The sequence below is a fragment of the Oncorhynchus mykiss genome, chromosome 2 (genome assembly GCF_057628025.1).
Source record: "Oncorhynchus mykiss isolate SJ-2025 chromosome 2, ASM5762802v1, whole genome shotgun sequence".
Lineage (NCBI taxonomy): Eukaryota > Metazoa > Chordata > Actinopteri > Salmoniformes > Salmonidae > Oncorhynchus > Oncorhynchus mykiss.
The window spans coordinates 53,911,338-53,939,188 of record NC_143023.1 but is presented as its reverse complement, the minus strand read 5'-3'; the positions used below and the strand labels follow the sequence as shown (position 1 = coordinate 53,939,188).

General features: G+C 41.2%; 1 protein-coding gene across 8 annotated transcripts; it reads left to right on the top strand.

Moving 5' to 3' along the window:
* Window positions 1–118: 118 nt before the first annotated feature.
* Window positions 119–27,772, top strand: sv2 (synaptic vesicle glycoprotein 2). 8 transcript variants are annotated; one of them, XM_021565090.3, is made up of 13 exons: window positions 119–840; window positions 1,086–1,184; window positions 2,922–3,083; window positions 3,420–3,582; window positions 3,921–4,042; window positions 4,381–4,544; window positions 4,704–4,784; window positions 12,744–12,833; window positions 13,174–13,262; window positions 13,426–13,553; window positions 13,820–13,915; window positions 14,234–14,393; window positions 16,946–20,431. In XM_021565090.3, exons 1-13 carry the CDS (start codon window positions 726–728, stop codon window positions 17,127–17,129), a joined length of 1,653 nt encoding a protein of 550 aa, XP_021420765.3. In that variant the 5' UTR covers window positions 119–725; the 3' UTR covers window positions 17,130–20,431. The 8 variants fall into 8 exon arrangements, 4 of the variants coding, with proteins under 4 accessions (XP_021420765.3, XP_021420775.3, XP_090058208.1 ...); XM_021565100.3 differs by lacking the exon at window positions 16,946–20,431 and adding an exon at window positions 27,451–27,772 and having other exon boundaries at window positions 140–840; XR_016487154.1 differs by lacking the exons at window positions 12,744–12,833; window positions 13,174–13,262; window positions 13,426–13,553; ... (1 more) ...; window positions 14,234–14,393; window positions 16,946–20,431 and adding exons at window positions 5,955–6,002; window positions 6,463–6,564; window positions 6,805–6,946; window positions 7,206–8,429; window positions 8,528–9,154 and having other exon boundaries at window positions 140–840.
* Window positions 27,773–27,851: the final 79 nt, after the last annotated feature.

Here is a 27,851-nt window from a genome sequence, read left to right as displayed (position 1 = left end):
AGGCAGAAATCATGTGATCTTCCTTTTCCTATGTTGTGTCACAAAGTATAATGGATTTGTACTCCAGATGGTGGCGGTAATGCAACATTATATTGGATGCCAACCGCCGTTAAACGCCACCGAAGAAGGCTAACAGCTCATCCATTTCTTAAAACAGGAAGTAGGTTCAGTTCACTCAGAGAGGAAGAGGCGAAGCAAGAGGGGTAACTTAGCCCAAAATCTGTCTACTCCGGCATGTGGCGTTTTTCCGCTCACCAAGTGATTAGTTTTTGTATGGAGGTCAATTAGAGTGTCGAATTTGGTTAACAAAAAGTTGAATGGTTTATTTGCTACATGTGACTTATTTGATATAATCGAAGTTTTGTAATGCGTGTAGGCGTGTACTGATATACGTAGGACATGTGACATTCCGGCAACTTTGAGAAAAAACACCTCATATCGGAGTTGTGGGTGTTGTTTCATTCACGTTTAGCCCTCCCATTGGCTAGAATGGTCCCATGATCTTGCCTCCTCCGTCTGCCTTCCTTTTTTTTTAAGACATTTATTTTCATAGTTAGAGCGGCCACTAGAGTATCTGTTCAATATAATGGATAATTTTTTGGTTCACTCCATAACTGTGTGGATAAATATGTGGTTCTCTGGTAATACAGTTACTATGCATCAAGAAAGTCTCCACTGACATGTAGTCTCTACAAAACAAGAGGTCGTACTGGTGCTTTAGCTTGATGAAACAGCCGGCTATGTCTCGACATATCCATATAGAGGCGTCCGGCGATGATGCAGCACGAGTGCCACTTCTCACTAGCCACCTGGAGCTAGCTAGCCTCGACTCGGATGAAGGTACATGCGTAAACTCCACCTGGTAGTCTTGGAACTTTCATGCAGTCTCCCACGTAAACTAGTCCAACCCATGTACTCTTTATTAGCTTAAAAATGTAATTATGATGTAAAATTCAACAGGTAGTAAGTAGGTGTACCTGCATTATCAGACGTATGTTTTCCATTAAATGTTTTGAGTAATTTATGATCATACAATTTACAAAGCCATTTATCATGCTTTTTTTTTTTTTTTTTTTACATTTCAGGTGAAGTTATTTTTGAGAGGTGTATTGGAGATAATGCAAATGATGTTCAGAGAAGTACACAAAGAAAACGAACATATGAGGAAGCTGTTGAGGAAGCAGGTAGACTACTGGGATTTTGATGTGTAACACGAGGTGTATTCATTATTATAAACTGGGTGGTTTGAGCCCCTGAATGCTTTTTATTAATTGTTACTGTTCTAATTACGTTAGTAACCAGTTTATAATAGTGTAACGACCTTGGGTTTATAAGCGCGGATATCGACTCTGCCCCATGAGCTTGCTTTTGCGGCACAGTCGATAGCGGGCTGGACTTTGGGCTAGAAGGTCGAGGGTTCGAGACCTGCTCTCTGCTGTTTCATTACAATAGCTATAAGGCACCACCCCCAAATCTACACACAATACCCCATAAACTGAAATGTATCACATTTACATAAGTATTCATAGTCCTTTAGGTGCCTTTTGGCAAACTCCAAGTGGAGTTATGTGCCTTTTACTGAGGAGATTACTTCTGTCTGGCCACTCTACCATAAAGGCCTGATTTGTGGAGTGCTGCAGAGATGGTTGTCCTTCTGGAACGTTCTCCTGTCTCCACAGAGGAACTCTGGAGCTCTGTCAGATTGACCATCGGGTTCTTGGTCACCTCCCTGACCAAGGCCCTTGTCCCCTGATTGCTCAGTTTGGCCAGGCGGCTAGCTCTAAGAAGAGTCTTGGTGGTTCCAAACTTATTCCATTTAAGAATGATGGAGGCCACTGTTCTTGGGGACCTTTAATGCTACAACATATTTTTTTTGGTACCATTCCCCAGATCTGTGCCTTGACACAATCCTATCTCAGAGCTCTACGGACAATTCCTTCGACCTTATGGCTTAGTTTTTGCTCTGTCATGTGCTGTCAACTGTGGGACCTTTATATAGACAGTTGTGTTACCACAGGTGGAATCCAATTAAGTTGTAGAAACATCTCAAGGATCTCAAGGATGACCAACAGAAACAGGATGCACCGGAGTTCAATTTCAAGCCTCATAGCAAAGGGTTTGAATACTTATGTAAATAAGGTATCTATTTTTTAAAATTAAATATGCAAAAAAAAGGGATAATTGTGTGTCTATTGATGAGGAAAACAATTAATTGAATTCATTTCAGAATAGGGCTGTAATGTAACAATGTGGAAAAATGTAAGGGTCTGAATACTTTACAAATGCACTTTATATGGCCAATATCCCATGACTAAGGGCTGTATCGGTTTGCGTTGTGCATAAAAACAGCCCTTAGCTGTGGTATATTACTCATTATAAACTGGGTGGTTTGAGCTCTGAATGCTGATTGGCTGAAAGTGCTGTGTCCTAGCACTCCGCATTGCGTCATGTCTAAGAACAGCCCTTAGCCGTGGTATATTGGCCATATACCACACCCCTGCTCTAATTACGTTGGTTACCAGTTTACAATAGCAATAAGGCACCTCTGGGGTTATACCACACCCCCTCGGGCCTTATTGCTTAAAGTGCAAACCGTAGCAAACATACCTAATTGATCAAGTTCAGGGGTGTATTCATTAGTGCACACCATCATAATGGAAAACGTTTTTCAACTAAAATTAGAGTTTCTGTTAGAGAAATTCAGGTAGGTCCCTCCCTGTTTCCTTCTGTTTGGTTCCGCTTGGTTCATAGTGAATACACCCCAGGTAGGTCCCTTCCAGTTTCAGCAAGTTTGCTTCTGTTTGGTTCCTAGTGAATACACCGCTGATGCCTCAGTCTCAGACTTCCAGACATCACACTGTATTCTCATTGGAAAATTAACAGTATTCCTGTAGTGTCTGGTCTCTGCGCCCCACCTTCAGGTTTTGGTTTGTTCCATGGGCTCCTGTTGGTGGTGTGTGGATGGGCCAATGCCAGTGATGCGGTGGAGATCCTGTGTGTTTCCTTTCTGCTGCCTACGGCCCGCTGTGACCTCCATCTCAGCTCCTCAGACATGGGGTTACTGACGGCCAACATTTTCCTCGGTAAGGAATAGCTTATATGGGTAAATAGTTTATATTATTTCAACTAAAGAATTCAGTCATCACATTTTAAAGTAGGCCTAAATATCAGTTGACTTGATTACAGATGCTGCTGTATTACTTATATGTAAGTGCAGACTTAACCAGGGTTCTATTAGTGTGATAAGACTCATGCTTAACAACTAAGTCATTCATCATCAATCACATGTAAAACCAAATTTCACATCAAGTTCAAGGTTTATGAATAGCAACATTGTTTAAGAATTCTGTGCATAAAAACCTTTTCTAAATGAGGCCTCTGACTTTTCTATGCTCTGGTTTTGCCCTTTGTCCCCATAGGAATGATGATAGGTGGGTACATGTGGGGTTACCTGGCTGACCAGAGGGGGCGCCAGAAGGTCTTGGTGATGTCCCTGACAGTGAACGGAGTGTTTGGAGCGCTGGCCAGCTTTGCCCCAAGGTTCTGGCTCTTCCTTCTACTACGGTTCATCAGCGGTGTAGGGTAAGCTTTCATTACATACCTCTCTGTTTTGACCTAATGAAGATGGTACACAGACGCACACACATACACAAAGACACCAACACGGAAATGTAATGTGAATAATTTTACAAACACTCAAAGTTGCATCTACTCTCTTCATTTAAAGGATTCATTTCAAATTTCACCGGAGTGTCTTTCCAGGGCATAGGCTACTCATATGTTTCCCTCTCACCCTTGCCAACAGACAGTTGTCATTGAAATACCTAGACTCTGCTCAGTTAACACTTTGGAAATCTACTGTGTAGGCACTCTAATTGTGTAGTGGATTCTAACAAGTCTTTTCCATTTGCCTTTTCCAGGGTGGGAGGTTCAATCCCGGTCATCTTCTCCTACTTTTCTGAGTTTCAGCCCCGGCTGAAGAGGGGGGCAATGATAAGTGCTCTGGCCACCTTCTGGATGGCAGGGAATATTCTGGCAGCAGGTGACACCATTACTATACATTGTCTTCTGTTACAGTCAGATGATGTTTGTCCTCGTGTGAAATGTTTGAGGGAGGTAGAGATGATTACTGTTGCATGTGTCTGTAGGCAATGTTTAGGTCCACATGCTTGTTAAAATCCTAAAATATAGACCCATGTCCAGTAATATGATTTTTCTGTTTGTGGGTCAATCATTCGTGAGACGTGTACCTAATGGAAATGCATTAACAAATAGTCTAGCTGCACACTTTTGCTCCAATGCAAATGATTTATGGAATGTCACAATATATGATGTTAATGAACATTTAGGTAAGCGTCTGGGTGTGTGTTTTCCCTACAGGCCTGGCGTGGTTGGTCATTCCCCGGACCTGGGTCCGCTTTTCTCTGGGTGGGCTGGACTTCCAGAGCTGGAGGCTGTTTGTGGTGCTGTGCTCTGTCCCCAGCCTCACATCGGCACTCATCTTCAGTCTGGCCATGCCTGAGAGCCCCCGGTTCCTCATGGAGGTACACCAGTGCTTACAGGCCACTACAGGCGCCAATAAATGTTTCTGAATAATAGAATAGGACACTTAGCCTCCAACCAAGTTCAACAAGTTAGTTTACGAAATAATATCTTGTTTTTGGTTTGTTTCTTCATTAAACACACTTCTCTTTCTTTGCAAGGCTGGCCGTGAGACAGAAGCCCTACGTGTCTTCTGCAGGATGTTTGCAATAAACCACAGAGGCAGTCTCAAGACCTTCTCGGTATGTACCGTAGTATGTGTACCTTAGTGCAGCGGCTCCCAAACTGTGGGTCGGGGCAGATGTCGCGGGTTCACGCGATTTGACTTTTTTTTTTGCCCATAGATACTCATCATTTCATTATTAGTCAATTCCTTAAAATTAGTCACGAGTTAGATGTTTTGAATGTTAAATTGTTTTATTATATTTGGTCTGAGTATGTTTTTTCACTGCTCAGAACCGGCACTTTTCTTCTGGGGGCCTTAAGAACCTTTTTGTCAGGGGGAACCATGTGTTGCTTTGTGTCACAGTTCAACCCTTATTGGAGGTTTGCCACTCAAGACACGTCAATTGGTGGGTTATGAAGCAAAAGGTTTGAACCCCAAATGTATACAATCACAACTCTCCAGGTATAACACTTTAATATATAAGATATTGGTTTTGTTAAAATGTTTTACTCAAAAAAGAATTAAGTGGAGTTCAACATGTGAAAATGAATAGTACAGGTCATGAAACATTTCCCTCAAGGACCCCTGATACATGGGAGTTTCCCATCCTTAAGGAGGTATTGGAGAGGCTGCACAAACCCAGTCACAACTACAATAGACAAATTAATTGCCCTGGCAAGAATACCCTGTGTGAATTCTAAATAACCTTGCATTACTATTACCACTATCATCGGAAGATAATTAATCCGCATTGTAACAAGGATAATCAAAATGATCCCGCGGCCCAGTAGGTTTCAGACCTCGCAGAACCGTCCAACAGCAGAACAACTTCAGAGAACCAGACCAGGGAACTGCTTAAGCTACAGTAGAATTTAACACTATTTGACGTTGACGCGTCAAATAACACTATTTGAAGCGTCAAATAAGCTTATTTACCAATCAGGACCTGAATATGACTCCAGGTCACATAATAATTTAACACGTTCATTAATTTTGTACGTAGTTATTACACATTGATTACACTCGTATTTCATGTCACAACGATTCACCCATATGCTACGAGCCATAGATTTTGTCACTGATGATCACATATGCATAAAGGTCGTTTGGAGTCCGCCCAAGTCTCAGGTACTGATGAAAGACGTTCACCCAACTTCTGTTCTTCCGAGGTAAAATTAGCTAGCTAGTTAACAATGGCTGCCCAATTTCTCGAAGATTGTAAATCTACCATCTCTGATTGCACCAGACTGCTGCTCACGGACAGAAGAGATGGACTTCAACCATCAATAGCCAGGTAACGTTAACTTCATGTTAGCTAGCTATCTAACGTAGGTGTTGAGAGTGAGTGGTGTAACGGCTGCAAAAAAGTAACTACATAATAGAACACGTAACGTTACCGAACTACCAACGGCGTTAGCTAGCTAACGTTAGATCTGTCTGCCATTTGATATATTAACTGAACTCAAGATAGCTAGCTAACATTAATTGTTCATAATCTAACGTTAATTATGGAATCTATAAAACGTTAACTAGTTACTGCTGTACGGTAACGTTAGCTAGCTAGCGATGTTAAATGAAGATACATTTTTTTTAGCTAGTTTGTAGCTAAAGTACGTTAGTTAAAACTGCATTGCCTGTCTTCATATGTCAGGCTCAGAGTTGGCACCGTTTAGACAAGAGAACACTTAAGGGGATGTTAACTACATACAGATAAAATGTCACTGGACCCATCGGGTCTGCGGTCTATTTTTCAGGTCATTTGATGGATGAAGAGATGGCCAGCAATATAATTGCTGTTGCAGAGGAGTTCCTACAAGAGGCAAATGACATCCAACAATGGGAACCTTACGAATATGGCAAGTTGTTACATTTGTATCATTTTTTGTTGTTGTAAGACATGAGTGGTAAAGGCTGAGATTGTATCATTTTACTTGTACTGTGTTCAGTCTCCTGTGTCAAGTCAATCAATGAAAAAAACATTTGGTTGGTCTATAATGCTGTTCCTAAATTCTAAATGGTGATCTTAGTCTTTTAACCTAAAGTTTTTAGGAGTGTCATTTTGTAATTCTATATCTATTGTATTTTTTTTATTTCAGTGTCCTATCAAGCACCTTTGGAGGGAGGGCAGTAGCACATCACCAAGGAGCAGCTTGAGTTCCTCATAGATTGTCATATGACCATCAGACAAATGGCAGATGTTCTCAATGTGTTGCAATCTGTGGTCAAGCGGCGCATGAGGTAAGTTATCGTAATTTAATAAAGCAATTGTAACACAAGCGGGAGATCTCTTCATCCTCTCTAGATTCGATCACATTCCTGATTGATGTATCTTTTTGTGTTTTGTATTTAGTCATGTTCAGATTGTCAGGTCATACTTACTGTTGTCGGACGCTTAGCTGGATACGAGGATCAAAGAGCTGATATCAATTAAAACAGAATGGTGTCACTATAAGAGAGAGAGAGGTTTTGTTAAACAAACGTGTCATGTTTTTTTTAGGTGGAGGATTGTTATCCATGGTGCTGTGGATGGTTACAGCAGACTTGTTGGGTTTCTGAAGGCCTCTGACAATAACAGGAGTGTCAGTCATGGAGTCATTCGAAGCAGCCATCACCAGCTACGGAGTACCATCCCGGGTGAGATAAACACCGGATGGTGAAAACAACTGTATCTGTGCCTTCATGGAGCAGTTCAGGGATGGTGAGAGGGGAAGTGCCCTCAGAGGAAGGTGCACTCACAACCAGAGGATAGAACGGCTGTGGGGGGACATCTGGCATGTAGTCTCCAACGTTTACCATTACCTGTTCACCTTCTTGGAGATGGAGCAGATCATCGACATCAACAATGAGGTGTACCTGTGGGCACTGCACTTTGTGTTCCTGCCACGGGTGAACAGAGATCTTGCTGTGTTTGCCAGTCAGTGGAACCGCCATGGGCTGAGGACTGACCAACGGCAGTCACCTCTGCAGTTGTTCGTCTCGGGTTCCCTGGCAATGCAGAGGGCCAATCTGACAGCAGTAAGGGATTTGTTCGCCCCAAATTCAACCATCAGCTCTCAAGCCACCACCTCTGCTCCTCCAACCACCACCTCTGCTCCTCCAACCACCACCTCTGCTCCTCCAACCACCACCTCTGCTCCTCCAACCACCACCTCTGCTCCTCCAACCACCACCTCTGCTCCTCCAACCACCACCTCTGCTCCTCCAACCACCACCTCTGCTCCTCCAACCACCACCTCGGCTCCTCCAACCACCACCTCGGCTCCCCCAACCACTGGCACCGCAGCTCTTTTATTGGTCGGAATGGGTGATTGTGCCACAAATCCAGTTCACCATCAGCAACACACAGATGGAACTGTTGCGGACAATAATTCCATTGGAAGGCCCCAGAGGCAGCCTGGGAGTTGTCTATCTACAGAGGGTTATGGCAGTTATATCTTCAGCGCCACTCGTTCCTACTCCAACCTGACCTACTACATACTCCCCTACTGGGATGAGGGATTGGACGCTATATCTTCAGCGCCACTCGTTTATTTTTATAATACTATTATACATTTTATAATACTAACATTCCCGCTCTTTCACACACTGTATGATTTGGTCTCTTTAAAGGTACGCTAGATATCTTCAACTCTAAACGGATGAGGACCAGGTGGCCTTAACCTTTGTTAAGTACTTCCTCATTCCAGTATGATTCCGTTTGGTCATATTTGGAGAGAGTCAGGTACTGTTAAGATATACGGCCTATTGTTACTGTATTTTGCTCTATGGCACTTTAGCACAGCATTCCATCTGCTGACACAATATTTGTCTTCCACTCAGTACAACACGACCCAGGAGAGGCCTACTGCAAGCACTGGATTGGAACCTTCAGAGCGTGCCTGCTGTGGGAGGACAACAGAACATTCTGAATGGACATTATTAAAACAGAACTTACATTTTTGTAATGCCCAATTGGGACTTTTATAAATTGTTCCAATAAATGTGTGGAGAACGCCCTATAGTTAAAAAAATATATAACTATGAAGATAGTGGTTTGCCCCCTTTACATTTTATATAATTGTGATTAACAGGAACCTATTACAGGTAGTAACATAACATTGTTGACACATTGTGACAGCTCAAATTATGTGGTTGAAGATGGACTAGTGCAGAGCTCCTAACCTTGTTCTTGGAGAGCTACTGTCTTGTAAGTTCATGCCTACCCTAATCTAGTGGACCTGATTTTAATAATTACCTGCTTAATGAGGTTAGTTACAACTGAGGTTGGATTGAAAACCTACAGGAGGGTAGCTCTCCAGGAACAGGGTTGGAGAGCCTAGGACTAATGGATTTAGTTCTTAGATCAATGTATTTGAAATTTGCAGTTCCCAGAAGTGGAGCTGTCACTTAATGCAGTGGATGGGAAGCCTTATTTCATGTAGTTCTAATTAAATGATAATGGCTGAAGTTAATTTGTTCTTATTAATGTAGGACATCAAATTATCTGAGTTGGCTGCAGTACTTCAGTCAATATCAGCAACGGCTATTGGTTATTAGTGAAGTGTCAGTAAAAAAACTCTAACACCAAGACAAGCAATATGGATTGTATAATTTAATTTGAATGATCATTAAGTGAACAATAACAGCCAATATGGAAATACAGTGCATTTGGAAAGTTTTCAGACTCCTACATTCCGACTCCAGACTCAGACTCCGTTTCCACATTTTGTTATATTAGAGCCTTATTCTAAAATGTATTAAACAAATAAAAATGTAGCATCATACCCAAGAAGACTCTGGTGTACTCGCTGCCAAAGGTGCTTCAACAAAGTACTGAGTAAAGGGTCATAAATGTAATATTTCCTTTTTTTTTTATATACATTTGCAAAAATGTCAACCTGTTTTTGCTTTGTCAATATGGGGTATTGTGTGTAGATTGAGGGGGGGAAATTATTGTATCCATTTTTGAATAAGGCTGTACCGTAATAAAATGTGGAAAAAGTCAAGGGGTCTGAATACGTTCCGAATGCACTGTACAAACAATACAGATAAATGCTTAAATATTGATGTGCAATTACATTTTCAAACACTCAATTGCTACTGTAATTTAGTGCACTAGATACAATTATGTATCGTAAAAATGTTTTTATGCAACACCGAAATGTGGGGAATTCACAATTCCGGAGGTCATGAATTCCTTAAAGGCATTGTAGGTGCTATGAAGAGGGAGCCTTAGTGTCACAGCACACGTGTTTGCCTCTGGGTACGTTTTCTTCTGCTGCCCAGCAAGATACCCTCGTGCTGTGTGGAGGAATTCGATGGTCGTGGTGTCCTCAAACCCAAGGGGTGGCACCACCGTTACCCCAGTAGCAAACTCCAACACCATCGCCACTGTTAAAGGACATTCTTCATCAGAGTACACAGTAAAACATTTAAAATACATATTTAAATCATAAAATTGAATAATATGCAGTTACCGATAAACTTGAACAATGTACTAATTTTACCTTGCACCTCATCCAGCCAGTTGAACCAATGGCAGATGGTGTCATTCGCCAAACACCGCCGGTTGCCGCCAGGTATGGAATAGATTACTTTAAAACAGCTCGGAAGCTGTCCGGGTGGTTCCCCAATGCTTCGGGCAGCTCAAGAGAGTTGAGACGATATTTGAACCTGTTATGGTTTAGAGACCGTATGTATATTTAAAATAAGTGTTAAGGACAATATAGTGATGTGTATTGATTTAGGGGGATGGACTGATTAAAACTACTTATGTTAGAGGAAGTAATGACAAGTACTTCACAGATTTATGACAGAGTTTACTTATTGCTCCAAGGCCACCTGCATGCTCTCTTGGACAAATTGTTGAGCCACCAAAACAACCACACCATCTCTGTCCTCCATTGTCTTGACAACAATCCTTTTTTTTGTAGGGGAACGAGCCTCCTTCTGTCTGTCTTAAAAGCCTCTACATTTGGATTCATCTGGGGGAATGTTTCCACCAAAACCTTCAAGAAGCTGCTTTCCTCCTGGTCATAGGGCACTTTGATCTGCCTCACAGGATACTCTAAAGATACTGAGATATGGAAACATTATTTAAATCGAATAAAAAAGTATCCTAATATAAAACAGGGAAATAGTCCAGGATCTTTAAAATCAATAAAATAACCTACAATAAGTATGTTGAATCACAAGATAGTTTCACACCTAGCTTACTTACAAAGCAAGCACTGTGCATCGCACTGTGTCCTCATGTACTACATGGATATAGGGAAAATGTACCTATCCTGTTCAGCTGCCGGATGTTAGGGTCAGCGAACAGGCAAACCCTCATAATTATCAACCTGCTTCTCCCGGTTTGCTGCCTTTGGACTCCAGCATTATTCCGTCTCCTGAACGATTGAAATCTGACATACTCGCGCATCCCACGGTAGCTGTTGCAATCATTAGCAAGCTAACGTTACTAGGTAGTTGTGCCGGTTAATGTCCTCCTGGGATGGTTGTAAAGGTGGTTGTACTTGGCTGGCAAAACTTAAAAAGCGATCTCTCATGTTTTCAAGGTTCGACATGACTTAGTCGTTTGTTGGTGATGATGAATGAGAAGTTTTTCATATAGTGATTGGCCAACATTTGCATATAGTTTACATATTGTTATTTGACGCGTCAAATAGTGTTATTTAACGTGTATATTTTTGGCTGTTTAAAGAAACCATTGAAAACCGAACCATGGATTACAGTCTCCTGTCACATGTTCTTTGACTACTATCAGGATGAGGAACCATAAAACGTAAAGTTCTAAAATCCTGAACTTCCCATTACGTGAATACAACTGAATACAATATTTTGCAATCTAAATATGTGACAATTAAAATATATATATTTTTAAGTATAACATTTTAACAACTTCATTTTAAGTACTTAATTAATTTAACATTGATGCTGGTCTTTAAAAAACAATGGCTATATGAATGTACAAAGCCATCGATCACGTGACACTATTCATTCCAATGACAAGCTTTCAGGCCCGTGCACACTCTTGTCACGGAATGGATGTACAGCCAGATCTGGGTTCAAATACATAATTTTTATATCACATATCAGTTTAGGATTAGGTATGATTTATATTGTGAACCCTGCTCAATATACAGTACATGTCTTGGAGGGACCAGGGGTGTCAAATGTGGTTCATGGGCCATTTTTGTCCCCTTTTTAAATATATATAATAATATTTTAAATGTAGCCTTTACTTGTGCTCCCTCTTTTCAGTAATGGCCCCAATGGAAAAATTACTTTGACACTCCAAGTTAGAAAGATCACTTCTTAATGTTTTGGCCTTGATGAACTGCACGTACTGTGTTACTGTAAGTGTATAGTGGTTGCTTCTCCAGTCAAGCAGTAAATATCTCTAAACCAATCCATTTTTCCTGAACACGTCTCCATCTTTCTGTAAATAAATACAGCCCATCACATGGAGCACGGTATGTAAAAGTAGAGGGAAATTGGCACTCATGACCTTTCTGATCGGCCCCTCTTCACAGTAATGGCAAAACACACTTGCAAGTTAGACAGACATACAGTATGTTTTAGCTTCCCATATCCCTGTACTAAAAGCTGCCCAATTCTGTTGATATATTTTCAAAACCCTTTGTTTTGGCCTCGATTAACTGCATATACTGTATTAGCTCATATACCAGAGGTGATCAACCTCGGGTCTCTATTCAATCTGTATCTCTGAAGTGTTACAGATAGCGGGATAGAAATGTGAAAGGTAATTTCCAATTGAGCCAATATATGCAGTGTTTACGATGAATGCAGTCTCCGTTAACCCGGGAACATTGCCTTTAAATTTAAATAGCGCTGTAACGCTGAACTTCCGTGATACAGATTGAATACGGCCCTTAACGTTTCAGTGTGGTTGTAGGCTTTTGCTCCAGCCCAGCAGTAAACATACTTCTACTAATCATAGTCTTTCTCCATTAGTAGAATTAGATATGTTGATGATGCTACTACTTTTCACTTGATATGTTAAATATGGTGTGTTCTGTATCGTTTACAGATTTGTGGGCTGCATATCCCTTCTGAGAAGAAAGAGAGGGAGACTAGGAGAGGTGGAACACACACTCTGCGCTTTGTCAACCTCAAACAGGTAACACCATGCATACATGTACACATGCACACAGACATAAGAGTCCGGCACATACACAAATACACTCTCATAATGTTTTTTTTCCCTTCAAGACTGGAGGGATGGGATATCACAGCTTCAAAACTAACAGATGTGCTGAAGGAAATGTTGTACTGTACTTTATGCTGCATCTCAGATCCCCTATATACATGTATGCTGTTGGCTTTTACATTCAGGTTTTTCTTTATCACATGAGGTTCAGCCCAAAGTCAAATACAAACCCAGTATGTGAATATTCCAATAACACATTGTATGTAGGACATGTTTATTTTCACTTAAATCAATGTTGCTTGTGTTGCAGTGCCTGGCACCAATAAGACAGCTGTTTGTTGGAGAGTTGGCCTCTAGAAGTGTATGTCTGGTCATCATATTCTACTGCATCTCATTTGGGTGGGTCTCAGTTCTCCTTAATACAATCTGTCTGTCTTCAGCTGTCCTTGTTGTCCTTGTTGTATGTACGGATGACATTTTTGACACAAATATACAAACATTGACAGCTCATATTTCTGGGGGTAGTTATCCTATGTCCTAACCCCTTTGTGTGTGTGTATAGATACTATGGGCTGTGGATGTGGTTCCCAGAGCTTTTCAAGAGAGCAGAGGATGGAGGCTCACCCTGTGCCAATGTGTCTCGCTTACAAAGCCATGACAACCAAAGCTGCTACCCAGTCAAAACGGCAGGTGTGTACAAAACACGAGAGTAATGCACTTCTCAATAAAATGCTCACTCCTGTCAGACTTACAGAAAAAGGTTGTGTAAACAGCCGCTATGTATGTTATATAAATCTGTGGGCACCAGTTTCTCTTTAATGATGAAATATTGTGCTATCTATAACATTTTGCAAAGTTTGTTATTCAAGTAAAAAAAAGTATATTTCATGGCACTTTACTGGCACAATAATTTTTTTGAAAACTAAGTTTGTGTGTTGGACTGCTTCCTTTCGCAGTATACATGGAGGGCTTTGTCACTGCAGCCTCAAACCTACCAGGGAACATCTTCACCGTTCTCCTAATGGACGTCATTGGAGGAAAGGCCCTGCTTTGTGAGTTGTTTTCCCCTCCCTTCTTAAAAGACAGTAGGGCATGATCAAAAAATGCATTTAGTTAATAGAAGTTTCAGTGACATTGTGGCTCAATCAGAATAATTTTGCAGCATTGGGAATGGTGTCATAAAATGGCCATTTGCAGACGCTTTGATCCAAAGCCTCTCACAGTTAACCCATGTTTGTGGTCTATGCAGGAATCAAGTCAAAGTTGCTAGCCTAGAATCACATTCCAACCAAAGCCATCTTGGCATGGATTCTATTCCCTGTGTGTGTCCGTCTGGTTTTTTCAAGTATGTACTGTGCTCTCTGTCCCAGGTTGCAGCCTATTGTTGTCCAGTGTGAGTGTGTTCCTCATCTACGAGGTGAAGACGAAAGCACAGAGTCTGCTCATCTCCTGTGTTTTTAGTGGAGTGTCTGTGGTGGCCTGGAATTCCTTGGACGTGTTGGGCACTGAGCTCTACCCCACCCAGCTACGGTAACTGCATACACCATCATAATAGCCTGGTCCTAGATCTGTTTGTGTTGCTTTCCCACTCCTATGTACTAGAACGCTTCATGCTAATTCATGCTGCTGCTGTAGCTTTTCACGAGAGTGCAGCATTGTGCGTATAGCTTGTTGTTGACCAATCATAAGTCATCAAAGCGGCATTAGGCTAAAGTCACAGAGCCTCACTCCGTGTGTGGAAAAAGTTAGGCTATATCTAACCAATGAAAGATGGAATCAAAAGTTAAAGAAGGATAGGCTACAGCAACCAAGAGCCAACAGGTAGGCAGGCTGCTACTTAATATTCGGAATGGCGTTGTTGTCATTTGTAACTAGGATGAGGAAGCGCATGCGGTGCAGCCTCAGTTAGCCTGCTAGCTAACGTTAGCTAGCTTAACTAGCTTCTCCCGGTTTGATGCAGTCCAAGACAGATACTACGTAATCATATTTGATGATAAATAACCTAGCTATGTCAGCTATTAGTCTACTAAGTCGGCTTGGTTGGTTGCTGTCTCTTTCTCCCTACTCCCCATGTCACTTGCTCACAGTACAGCTCCTCCCCCTCCTGCTGGAGCGACACCCCTCTCGCTTTCAGCTCCTTTTTAGCTTAAAAAAATGACTTTTCTGCTGCTTCCCTCACTTGGATCAGACAGGCTCTGGATCCGACCAGATATATACAGTCGTGGCCAAACATTTTGAGAATGTCACAAATATTAATTTTCACAAAGTCTGCTGCCTCAGTTTGTATGATGGCAATTTGCATATACTCCAGAATGTTATGAAGAGTGATCAGATGAATTGCAATTAATTGCAAAGTCCCCCTTTGCCATGCAAATGAACTGAATCCCCAAAAATAATTTCCACCGCATTTCAGCACTGCCACAAAAGGAACAGCTGACATCATGTCGGTGATTCTCTCGTTAACACAGGTGTGAGTGTTGACGAGGACAAGGCTGGAGATCACTCTGTCATGCTGATTGAGTTTGAATAACAGACTGGAAGCTTCAAAAGGAGGGTGGTGCTTGGAATCATTGTTCTTCCTCTGTCATCCACGGTTACCTGCAAGGAAACATGTGCAGTCATCATTGCTTTGCACAAAAAGGGCTTCACATGCAAGGATATTGATGCCAGTAAGATTGCACTTAAATCAACCATTTATCGGATCATCAAGAACTTCAAGGAGAGCGGTTCAATTGTTGTGAAGGCTTCAGGGCGCCCAAGAAAGTCCAGCAAACGCCAGGACCATCTTTTAAAGTTGATTTAGCTGCGGGATCGGGGCACCACCAGTACAGAGCTTGCTCAGGAATGGCAGCAGGCAGGTGTGAGTGCATCTGCACGCACAGTGAGGCAAAGACTTTCGGAGGATGGCCTGGTGTCAAGAAGGGCAGCAAAGAAGCCACTTCTCTCCAGGAAAAACATCAGGTACAGACTGATATTCTGCAAAAGGTACAGGGATTGGACTGCTGAGGACGGGGGTAAAGTCATTTTTTCTGATGAATCCCCTTTCTGATTGTTTTGGTCATCCGGAAAAAGCTTGTCCGGAGAAGACCTGGTGAGCGCTACCATCAGTCCTGTGTCATGCCAACAGTAAAGCATCCTGAGATCGTTCATGTGTGGGGTTGCTTCTCAGCCAAGGGAGTGGGCTCACTCACAATTTTGCCTTAGAACACAGCCATGAATAAAGAATGGTACCAACACATCCTCTGAGAGCAACTTCTCCCAACCATCCAGGAACAGTTTGGTGACGAGCAATGCCTTTGCCAGCATGATGGAGCACCTTGCCATAAGGGATAACTAAGTGGCTCGGGGAACAAAACATTGATATTTTTGGTCCATGGGCAGGAAACTCCCCAGACCTTAATCCCATTGAGAACTTGTGGTCAATCCTCAAGAGGTAGGTGGACAAACAAAAACCCACAAATTCTAACAAACTCCAAGCATTGATTATGCAAGAATGGGCTGCCATCAGTCAGGATGTGGCCCAGAAGTTAATTGACAGCATGCCAGGGCGGATTGCAGAGGTCTTGAAAGAGAAGGGTCAACACTGCAAATATTGACTCTTAGCATCAACGTCACGTAATTGTCAATAAAAGCCTTTGATACTTATGAAATGCTTGAAATTATACTTCAGTATTCCATAGTAACATCTGACAAAAATATCTAAAGACTGAGGTAGCAGACTTTGTGAAAACTAATATTTGTGTCATTCTCAAAACGTTTGGCCACGACTGTACATAACGGGTCTAGTTGTCCTGGGGTCCGTTCAGAACGGGTCTCTATATTAAAACAAATTATTATTATTATTTATGCATATTGGGTTCAGGTGGGAAGCCCCAGGTCCACTTTAGAACGGGTTCTATTGGTCTTCTATTGTCACGACAGGTCCAAGATCTGTTTCTGCTGTCTTGCCAACTCCTATGACATGTAATGGCACCAAGCTTCCATACAGCCTTCTTTTAAACAATTTCCCGGCAAAGGCTCTTTGCCAGGCTGATCGTCTTGTCTCTCCCACTGTGCTCACTGTCAATCTTGATTTATTTTAGGTCCTCCGCTCTGGGCTTCTTCACAGGAATAGGCAGAGTGGCAGCCATCATGGGTAACATAGTCTTTGGCCAGCTGGTGGATACCAACTGTGCGATACCAGTTCTACTTGTGTCTGCTTTGCTGCTGACAGGGGGGATCACTGCCTTGCGCCTTCCACGCACTAAACAGGCAGAGCTCACCTGAGGCCTCTGTGAAATGAAGTCCAGAACACACACTTTTTTTCCCTGCTCATAGTCCTCGCCAAGGGTTATTCCCTGAATCTAGTCTACCTAGAGATGCCTTTTTCCTATCATGACCAAAGATTGACGTAGAAAAGATTTTATAAAACGGATGTTGTGAAATGCTGGATTGCACAAGTGCACTTTGAGAAACCGTGTACCTTAATGGTTTCTCAATGATTAACAAGTCATTGACCAGAGCTAATACAGTGAGCTACAAAAGTATGGGGACAGTGACACATTTTTTTGTTGTGTAAGTAGTCAAAAGTTGAGTATTTGATCACATATTCCTAGCATGCAATAATTACATAAAGCTTCTGAATCTACAAAGTTGTTGGATGCATTTGCTGTTTTGGTGGTTTCATTCCTATTGGTCACAAAATAATCAATGGTAAATAATGTATTGTCATTTTGGATGAACTTTTATTGTGAATAAGAATATGTTTCTAAACACTTCTACATTAATGTGAATTAGTGTTGGCATGGTATACCGGTACCACAGTAATATCACGGTACCAAAACATCATGATACCAACATTTATAGATTATCGTTTCATACTATCACATTTTTCAGTCCTACCGATCTAAGGCACCGGCGCCTTTTATAAAAATGTGTATCAAGTCAGTTTTGTTTATAAATTCTGTAAAAAAATAAATAAATGCAACTAGTCTCTTGTATGCGCTGGTCCAATAATGTCCACTTAACTTTCATGCCATATCACGTGTAGTAGCTGTAATCTGCCAGCCCATCCCATTCCAGCCATCACTCACCTGTTTCAAAGATTTTACTGAGTTACAGTTCATAAAAGGAAATCAGTCAATATAAAAATGAATTGGGCCCTAATCTATGGATTTCACATGACTGGGAATACAGATATACATCGATTGGTCACAGATACCTTTAAAAGTAGGAGCGTGGAACAGAAAACCAGTCAGTATCTGGTGTGACCACCATTTGCCTCATGCAGCACGACATCTCCTTTGCATAGAGTTTATCAGGCTGATGATTGTGGCCTGTGGAATGTTGTCCCACTCCTCTTCAATGGCTGTGTGAAGTTGCTGGATATTGGCGGGAACTGGAACATACTGTCGTACACGTTGATCCAGAGCATCCCAAACATGCTCAATGGGTGACCATGTCTGGTGAGTATGCAAGCCATGGAAGAACTGACATTTTCAGCTTCCAGGAATTGTGTACAGATCCTTGTGACATGGGGCCATGCGTTATCATGCAACATGAGGTGATGGCGGTGGATGAATGGCACGACAATGGGCCTCAGTCTCCTCACAGTATCTGTGCATTCACTTTGCCATCGATAAAATGCAATTGTGCTCGTTGTCCGTAGCTTATGTCTACCGATACCCTAACTCCACCGCCACCATGGGGCACTCTGTTCACAACGTTGACATCAGCAAACCGCTCGCCCACATGACCCCATACACGTGGTGTAAACAAATTTGTGCCGCACATTTTTGAGAAATACGCTTTTTGTGCATATGGAACATTTTTGGGATCTTTTTTTCAGCTCACGAAACATGGGACCAACACTTTACGTGTTGCGTTTATATTTCTTTCCCCACTTAATTTCACAAACCATGTCGCGGGTAATTTTAAACTAATCCCAGGACGCTTATTATTGTTTTGATAACAAACAATGTTGTTCAGATTTGATTGGCACAGGTAAAAAGGCCTGGTATCGTTGGTATCATCCACATGAATGTAGAAATATATTATGTCCTTATTTACAATAAAAGTGACTCCAAAATGACATTAATTTCTATTAAGCACAAAATAATCTGAAACACAAACAAAACAAACAGCAAATGCATCCAACAAGTTTAGAGTGACAAACTTGATGTAATCATTGTGTGCTAGGAATATGGGACCAAATACTAAACTTTTGACTATAATACACCATAAGTGAATTTGTCCCAATATTTTTGGTCCCGTAAAATGGGGGGACTATGTACAAAAAGTGCTTTAGTTTCTAAATGGTTCGCCCAAAACCGATGAAAATACCCTCAAATTAAAGTTGACAGTCTGCTCTTTAACATAAGTTTAACATAGTTGAATTTAAAATAAAGTGCTGTGTAAGTGTTGGTGCTCACTGTGTATCCGATATTAATAAATCAGTGATTCATGGCTTCATTAATTCATTGCTTGAGTCTGGGCACTTAAAAGGAGAACTCCACTTACTATCTTTGGGTCTTTTTTTCCATTAGTCCACTGTTGATACAATCACAACATGTTTTGCATGTTAGCAGTCACGTTTAAAAGATATTGGATTTCAAGAAGCCAAGTGTTACCAGCCACATCACAAAACGCATCATCATGATGTGGCCGGTGATACTTTGCTTGAACTTGACTGCTGACATGCAAAACATTTTGGGACTGTATCAACTGTTGATTATTGGGGAAAATACCAAAAGATAGTTTGAGTGGAGTTCCCCTCAAGTGACAATCAAGATAGTGTGGCCCACAACGTCTTTGTCAAATTGCTAAGCAAATCCAATGTATAGGTAATTGCTTTGAGTTTACTTAATTGGATCCAAAGATTTATCACCATCTGTAAAGATGGGTTGCCACTGCTTATAGTCCATGTTGTAACGCACCTTGCATCGAAACCCAGATATGGTGCAGAGCGTTTAATTGTGTTGCTTGGGGGCAAGGAGACCCCCAGCTCTGCTTAAACCATTGACAACTACTTACCGTTTAAGGGATTGCTCTTCAAGAGCACAGTCAGAACTACAAATGTCATATTATTCCATGTAAAACAATTGTGCACATTTAGCTCTATCATCAGTGTTAAAGTAACTGTAGGCTTTTCATGCTCAGTAAACATTGATCATGTCATTTGAATTGCATATACTCAATGGTAGTGATGGGTTCTGATTTCTTAACTGTTGGAATCATTAAATATACTTATTCATTTCACTGAGGGAGAGAGGGTAATGTATAACGTTTACATTATGTCAGGATATGTTATTGTTAGCCATCAGGGATCCTATGGGAGGAGAAGAGACAGTCTGGTACCAGTCACCATAACAGCTGTGAGTTGGATGAAGTGAGAATAATATATATATATATATATATATATACATAAACACAATTAATCTTCTGGATAGCAACAGAGGTGTATTGGCTGTTCAGATGTGTAAGGGGCTCAGCATAGGAGAAAAGGGTTAAATATCTGTGCTTGTGAGAATCTATTATTTGTTTGTTCAGCTGTTCGATCCTTTGGGGTGAATAAACTTGGTTGGAGCTTTTATAGTGTCCGTCGATTTCTTACTCTGATTTCTAGAACCTAACAGTAGCCTCAATATATATCAATATTGGCCACTATTAATTGGATATTTGAGTGATATAAAAGTGAACTATAGCTGACAAGTATGAGTGGTTTTGGTTAATTTCCCATCCTGTCAAGCAGCAAAAGGGCGCAATTGCCGGCGATGTAATTAATAAACTAAACAAAAAAAAATACTGTGTTGGCTGATAATGTTTACTTTGCAAGCTACCGGTAGAAACGTTGTACAATTGGCTAAACATACAGTGCCTTGCGAAAGTATTCGGCCCCCTTTAACTTTGCGACCTTTTGCCACATTTCAGGCTTCAAACATAAAGATATAAAACTGTATTTTTTTGTGAAGAATCAACAACAAGTGGGACACAATCATGAAGTGGAACGACATTTATTGGATATTTCAAACTTTTTTAACAAATCAAAAACTGAAAAATTGGGCGTGCAAAATTATTCAGCCCCCTTAAGTTAATACTTTGTAGCGCCACCTTTTGCTGCGATTACAGCTGTAAGTCGCTTGGGGTATGTCTCTATCAGTTTTGCACATCGAGAGACTGACATTTTTTCCCATTCCTCCTTGCAAAACAGCTCGAGCTCAGTGAGGTTGGATGGAGAGCATTTGTGAACAGCAGTTTTCAGTTCTTTTCACAGATTCTCGATTGGATTCAGGTCTGGACTTGGCCATTCTAACACCTGGATATGTTTATTTTTGAACCATTCCATTGTAGATTTTGCTTTATGTTTTGGATCTTTGTCTTGTTGGAAGACAAATCTCCGTCCCAGTCTCAGGTCTTTTGCAGACTCTATCAGGTTTTCTTCCAGAATGGTCCTGTATTTGGCTCCATCCATCTTCCCATCAATTTTAACCATCTTCCCTGTCCCTGCTGAAGAAAAGCAGGCCCAAACCATGATGCTGCCACCACCATGTTTGACAGTGGGGATGGTGTGTTCAGGGTGATGAGCTGTGTTGCTTTTACGCCAAACATAACGTTTTGCATTGTTGCCAAAAAGTTCAATTTTGGTTTCATCTGACCAGAGCACCTTCTTCCACATGTTTGGTGTGTCTCCCAGGTGGCTTGTGGCAAACTTTAAACGACACTTTTTATGGATATCTTTAAGAAATGGCTTTCTTCTTGCCACTCTTCCATAAAGGCCAGATTTGTGCAATATACGACTGATTGTTGTCCTATGGACAGAGTCTCCCACCTCAGCTGTAGATCTCTGCAGTTCATCCAGAGTGATCATGGGCCTCTTGGCTGCATCTCTGATCAGTCTTCTCCTTGTATGAGCTGAAAGTTTAGAGGGACGGCCAGGTCTTGGTAGATTTGCAGTGGTCTGATACTCCTTCCATTTCAATATTATCGCTTGCACAGTGCTCCTTGGGATGTTTAAAGCTTGGGAAATCTTTTTGTATCCAAATCCGGCTTTAAACTTCTTCACAACAGTATCTCGGACCTGCCTGGTGTGTTCCTTGTTCTTCATGATGCTCTCTGCGCTTTTAACGGACCTCTGAGACTATCACAGTGCAGGTGCATTTATACGGAGACTTGATTACACACAGGTGGATTGTATTTATCATCATTAGTCATTTAGGTCAACATTGGATCATTCAGAGATCCTCACTGAACTTCTGGAGAGAGTTTGCTGCACTGAAAGTAAAGGGGCTGAATAATTTGGCACGCCCAATTTGTCAGTTTTTGATTTGTTAAAAAAGTTTGAAATATCCAATAAATGTTGTTCCACTTCATGATTGTGTCCCACTTGTTGTTGATTCTTCACAAAAAAATACAGTTTTATATCTTTATGTTTGAAGCCTGAAATGTGGCAAAAGGTCGCAAAGTTCAAGGGGGCCGAATACTTTCGCAAAGGGACTGTAGTTATAAGTAGGTCTAATGTACTTTTTTTCTCCAACGTAGGCATACAGTATCTAATGAAGTTGGCTCCCCTTTCCCCCATTTAGTTTTTAAGTGTTTAAACACGATTTGCTGCTGACAGACATGATAGGCTGTTGATTGGACCATGTCAAATTGTCTAGCTAGCTAATAACAGATCACCTCAATATGGCTAGTTGACAAGCTAACTTTCAGGTGATAGACTTGACGGCTATATTTGTATGGAGGACCAAACCTGCCGTAATTAGAAATAAATGTATAAATCTATCAATACACACATAAATAGATAAATACATGAATTAATAAATTCATATACAGTAAATGCGGACAGATATAATTATTGAAGTCATTCTTAAAATCAACAAACTACATCATACATAAAAACCCATTCTAAAATGTTTTTTTAAAATTATTATTATTTCCCCCTTTTTCTCCCCAATTTTGTGGTATCCAATTGTTAGTAGTTACTATCTTGTCTCATCGCTACAACTCCCGGGCTCGGGAGAGACGAAGGTCGAGAGCCATGCGTCCTCCGAAACACACCCCAACCAAACCGCACTGCTTCTTAACACAGTGCGAATCCAACCCGGAAGCCAGCCACACCAATGTGTCGGAGGAGACACCGTGCACCTAGCGACCTGGTCAGCGTGCACTGCCCGCCACAGGAGTAGCTAGTGCGTCCCTCACCCGGACGACGCTAGGCCAATTGTGCGTCGCCCCATGGACCTCCCGGGCTCGAGTCTCTGGTGGTCTCTGGTGACACAGCTAGCACTGCGATGCAGTGCCTTAGACCACTGAGCCACCTGGGACTTGACTTGGAGTTACATTGTGTTGTTTAAGTGTTCCCTTTATTTTTTTGAGCAGTATATATATACACACAGTGCCTTGCGAAAGTATTCGGCCCCCTTGAACTTTGCGACCTTTTGCCACATTTCAGGCTTCAAACAAAGATATAAAACTGTATTTTTTTGTGAAGAATCAACGACAAGTGGGACGCAATCATGAAGTGGAACGACATTTATTGGATATTTCAAACTTTTTTAACAAATCAAAAACTGAAAAATTGGGCGTGCAAAATTATTCAGCCCCTTTACTTTCAGTGCAGCAAACTCTCTCCAGAAGTTCAGTGAGGATCTCTGAATGATCCAATGTTGACCTAAATGACTAATGATGATAAATACAATCCACCTGTGTGTAATCAAGTCTCCGTATAAATGCACCTGCACTGTGATAGTCTCAAAAGGTCCGTTAAAAGCGCAGAGAGCATCATGAAGAACAAGGAACACACCAGGCAGGTCCGAGATACTGTTGTGAAGAAGTTTAAAGCCGGATTTGGATACAAAAAGATTTCCCAAGCTTTAAACATCCCAAGGAGCACTGTGCAAGCGATAATATTGAAATGGGAGGAGTATCAGACCACTGCAAATCTACCAAGACCTGGCCGTCCCTCTAAACTTTCAGCTCATACAAGGAGAAGACTGATCAGAGATGCAGCCAAGAGGCCCATGATCACTCTGGATGAACTGCAGAGATCTACAGCTGAGGTGGGAGACTCTGTCCATAGGACAACAATCAGTCGTATATTGCACAAATCTGGCCTTTATGGAAAGAGTGGCAAGAAGAAAGCCATTTCTTAAAGATATCCATAAAAAGTGTTGTTTAAAGTTTGCCACAAGCCACCTGGGAGACACACCAAACATGTGGAAGAAGGTGCTCTGGTCAGATGAAACCAAAATTGAACTTTTTGGCAACAATGCAAAACGTTATGTTTGGCGTAAAAGCAACACAGCTGAACACACCATCCCCACTGTCAAACATGGTGGTGGCAGCATCATGGTTTGGGCCTGCATTTCTTCAGCAGGGACAGGGAAGATGGTTAAAATTGATGGGAAGATGGATGGAGCCAAATACAGGACCATTCTGGAAGAAAAGACCTGAGACTGGGACGGAGATTTGTCTTCCAACAAGACAAAGATCCAAAACATAAAGCAAAATCTACAATGGAATGGTTCAATAATAAACATATCCAGGTGTTAGAATGGCCAAGTCAAAGTCCAGACCTGAATCCAATCGAGAATCTGTGGAAAGAACTGAAAACTGCTGTTCACAAATGCTCTCCATCCAACCTCACTGAGCTCGAGCTGTTTTGCAAGGAGGAATGGGAAAAAATGTCAGTCTCTTGATGTGCAAAACTGATGGAGACATACCCCAAGCGACTTACAGCTGTAATCGCAGCAAAAGGTGGCGCTACAAAGTATTAACTTAAGGGGGCTGAATAATTTTGTACGCCCAATTTTTCAATTTTTGATTTCTTAAAAAAGTTTGAAATATCCAATAAATGTCGTTCCACTTCATGATTGTGTCCCACTTGTTGTTGATTCTTCACAAAAAAATACAGTTTTATATCTTTATGTTTGAAGCCTGAAATGTGGCAAAAGGTCACAAAGTTCAAGGGGGCCGATTACTTTCGCAAGGCACTGTATATATATGTGTGTGTGTGTGTGTGTGTGTGTGTGTGTGTGTGTGTGTGTGTGTGTGTGTGTGTGTGTGTATGTGTGTATATATATATATATATATATATATATATATATATATATATACACACACATATATACATATATACATATATATACACACATATATATATACACATATATAGATATATATATATATACACACACACACACACACACACACACACACACACACACACACCAAGATGAGACACCACAAAACTACATAAAGAGACATAAAACAACATAGCATGGCAGCAACATGACAACATGGAGGCAGCAGCACAAAACATGGTACAAACATTATTGGGCACGACCACAGCACAAAGGGCAAGACGGTAGAGACAACACATCACGCACATCACGCTAAGCAGAGATTGAGATTTTTTTTTTTTTTAACTGTCCAGTGTGCGTATTTTTGCAACTCGTTGAAGTCGCTAGCCGCATCGAACTGACAAGAGGAGTGAGGCCTAAGAGGGTTTTATGAATAAGCATCAACCAGTGGGTCTTGCGAAGGGTATACAGAGATGACCAGTTCACAGAGTGCAGTGATGTGTCCTATAAAGGAGCATCGGTGGCAAATATGATGGCCGAATGGTAAAGAACATCAACATCTGGAGCACCCTTACCTGCCGATCCATAAATTACGTCTCCGCAATCAAGCATGGGTAGGATGGTCATCTGAATCAGGGTTAGTTTGGCAGCTGGTGTGAAAGAGGGGCAATCACTGAACCGATGAATCAGCTGTTTGTTAGGGGTTCAGTACATAAAAACGTAATAGAACATTCAATTGAACGGAAACTGTTGTACTATTCAACCAGTTTAAAAACGGGGAGGGTAGGGGGTTCAAAATGCACCGCTGCCCTTTTAAATACGTCACTCATTGCTTCAAGACACACTCCGGTACACCCACCGAACCAAGCAAGCGTAGCTCAAAGTATGTTCAAGAACGTACAATAATGTTTTGGGGAAATGTGTCGTTCAGTACAAGGTGTTCCGCAACCTAGCAAACATTTAAGCGAATTGAACGTACCCCTGGTGTGGCGTCATGTTGGACAAAATTCGTCAGTACTTTAGGTTTACGAGTGTTTCAACAATGCATCGTAAAAATAATGTCCGAAGATGTCACACCAGTTTCCCAAAACACACATTGCACTAGTTACAAAGTTACATTTAACTGTGTCGTTACAGGAGCTGTACCATGTTGAAAATTATCCCAGAATATAAACTAAAGAGCTTGCAGTAGCTATTAAATGATTTATGGCATTTCAAAGTAATGTAATGAAACAACAGGGAGCAGGTCTCGAACCCTCAACCTTCGAGCGCTAATTGAATGTTCAGGATCGATTTCCGCGTTTATAAACCCAGGGTCGTTACAGTAATCTGTTGTACACAATACCGTTTTCTCATCATAAGAATACATTTTGTGTAGCCTATTATAAAGTATGTGTTTGTATTGTTTGCCATTTATGTATTCTGTGACTGTTCATGCAGTTTTGTATGCAATGTTTGCTTATATAAATTCTGAATTTCTTCAGTTTGTGTGAAAAAAAAGTCACTATAGAAAATATCAAAGTCACCTAAAAATAGGATATGTTGACAATAGCAGCTAGTGTAACCGATGTGAAAGTTATGTTACATTGGTGCCGTGACCCAGATCACTGGTTGCTGAGGAAAAGGAGGTCAAAAGGGGGGTGAGTGTAACCGATGTGAAATGGCTAGCTAGTTAGCGGTGGTGCGCTCTAATAGCGTTTCAATCAGTGACGTCTCTCACTCCGAGACCTGAAGTAGTTGTTCCCCTTGCTCTGCAAGGGCCGTGGCTTTTGTGGAGCGAGGGTGACTGTTGTGTGTAGAAGGTCCCTGGTTTGAGCCCGGCAAGGGGACAGACGAAAGTTATTGCTAGCTAGCACACATAAAGTGCAGATAAATTCTTCACATTCATCTGATCACAGACCAACATGGCTGACTTTTGGATTATCACAAGGGTGGATGCCATTCTAGTATTGTAATTCATAATTCTATGGCATTAACCATCATTCAGACATCAATATGCTGCAGCAGCTGTAGAAAGTTGATAATGACTTAGTATTCATGGATTGCACCTCTCACTAACATTCTGTAAAACTGGCGGGAACTTGGTTTATGCAAGATCGTCAAACAGGACATACAGTTGAGGCCAAATATATTGGGCGCAAAACAGGCACTCTACATGGTGATGATTTGTAGAGGGGAACTAGCTAGTTTAGCATAAGTATTGACAAGTGACTTCAACTAATCCCCATTTACACACACACACAGTACCAGTCAAAAGATTGGACACAGCTCATTCCAGGGTATCTTTATTTTAACTATTTCCTACATTGTAGAGACATCAAAACTATGAAGCATATGGAATCATGAAGTAACCAAAAAAAAACAAATCAAAATATATTTTAGATTTTTCAAAGTAGCCACCCTTTGCCTTGACAGCTTTGCATTCTCTCAACCAGCTTCATGAGGTAGTCACCTGGAATGCATTTCAATTAACAGGTGTGCCTTGCTAAATGTTCATTTGTGGAATTTCATTCCTTCCTTTGTTTAAGGTCTACTTGACCAAGGAGAGTGATGGAATGTTGCATCAAATGACTTGGCCTCCATCATCACCTGACTTCAACCCAATTGAGATGGTTTGGGATGAGTTGGACCGCAGAGCGAACTGCTTCAAGACTGTTGGAAAAGCATTCCAGGTGAAGCTGGTTGAGAGAATGCCAAGCATGTGCAAAGCGTGGCTACTTTGAAATATCTAAAATATTTTTTGATTTGTTTAGTACATGATTCCCGTATGTGTCATTTCATAGCTTTGATGTCTTCACTATTATACTACAATGTATAAAATAGCACAAATAAAGAAAAACCCTTGAATGAGTAGCTGTATCCAAACTTTTGATTGGTACTGTATATAAACACACTAAGATCATGTGTACATTTGTGAATTTACTCTCAT

Coding starts and splice junctions, on each gene's coding strand:
- sv2 (XM_021565090.3), top strand. CDS start 726: ATGAAACAGCCGGCTATGTCTCGACATATCCATATAGAGGCGTCCGGC. Junction 841..1,085: donor TAGCCTCGACTCGGATGAAG/GTACATGCGTAA, acceptor TTTACATTTCAG/GTGAAGTTATTTTTGAGAGG. Junction 4,043..4,380: donor AGGGAATATTCTGGCAGCAG/GTGACACCATTA, acceptor TTTTCCCTACAG/GCCTGGCGTGGTTGGTCATT.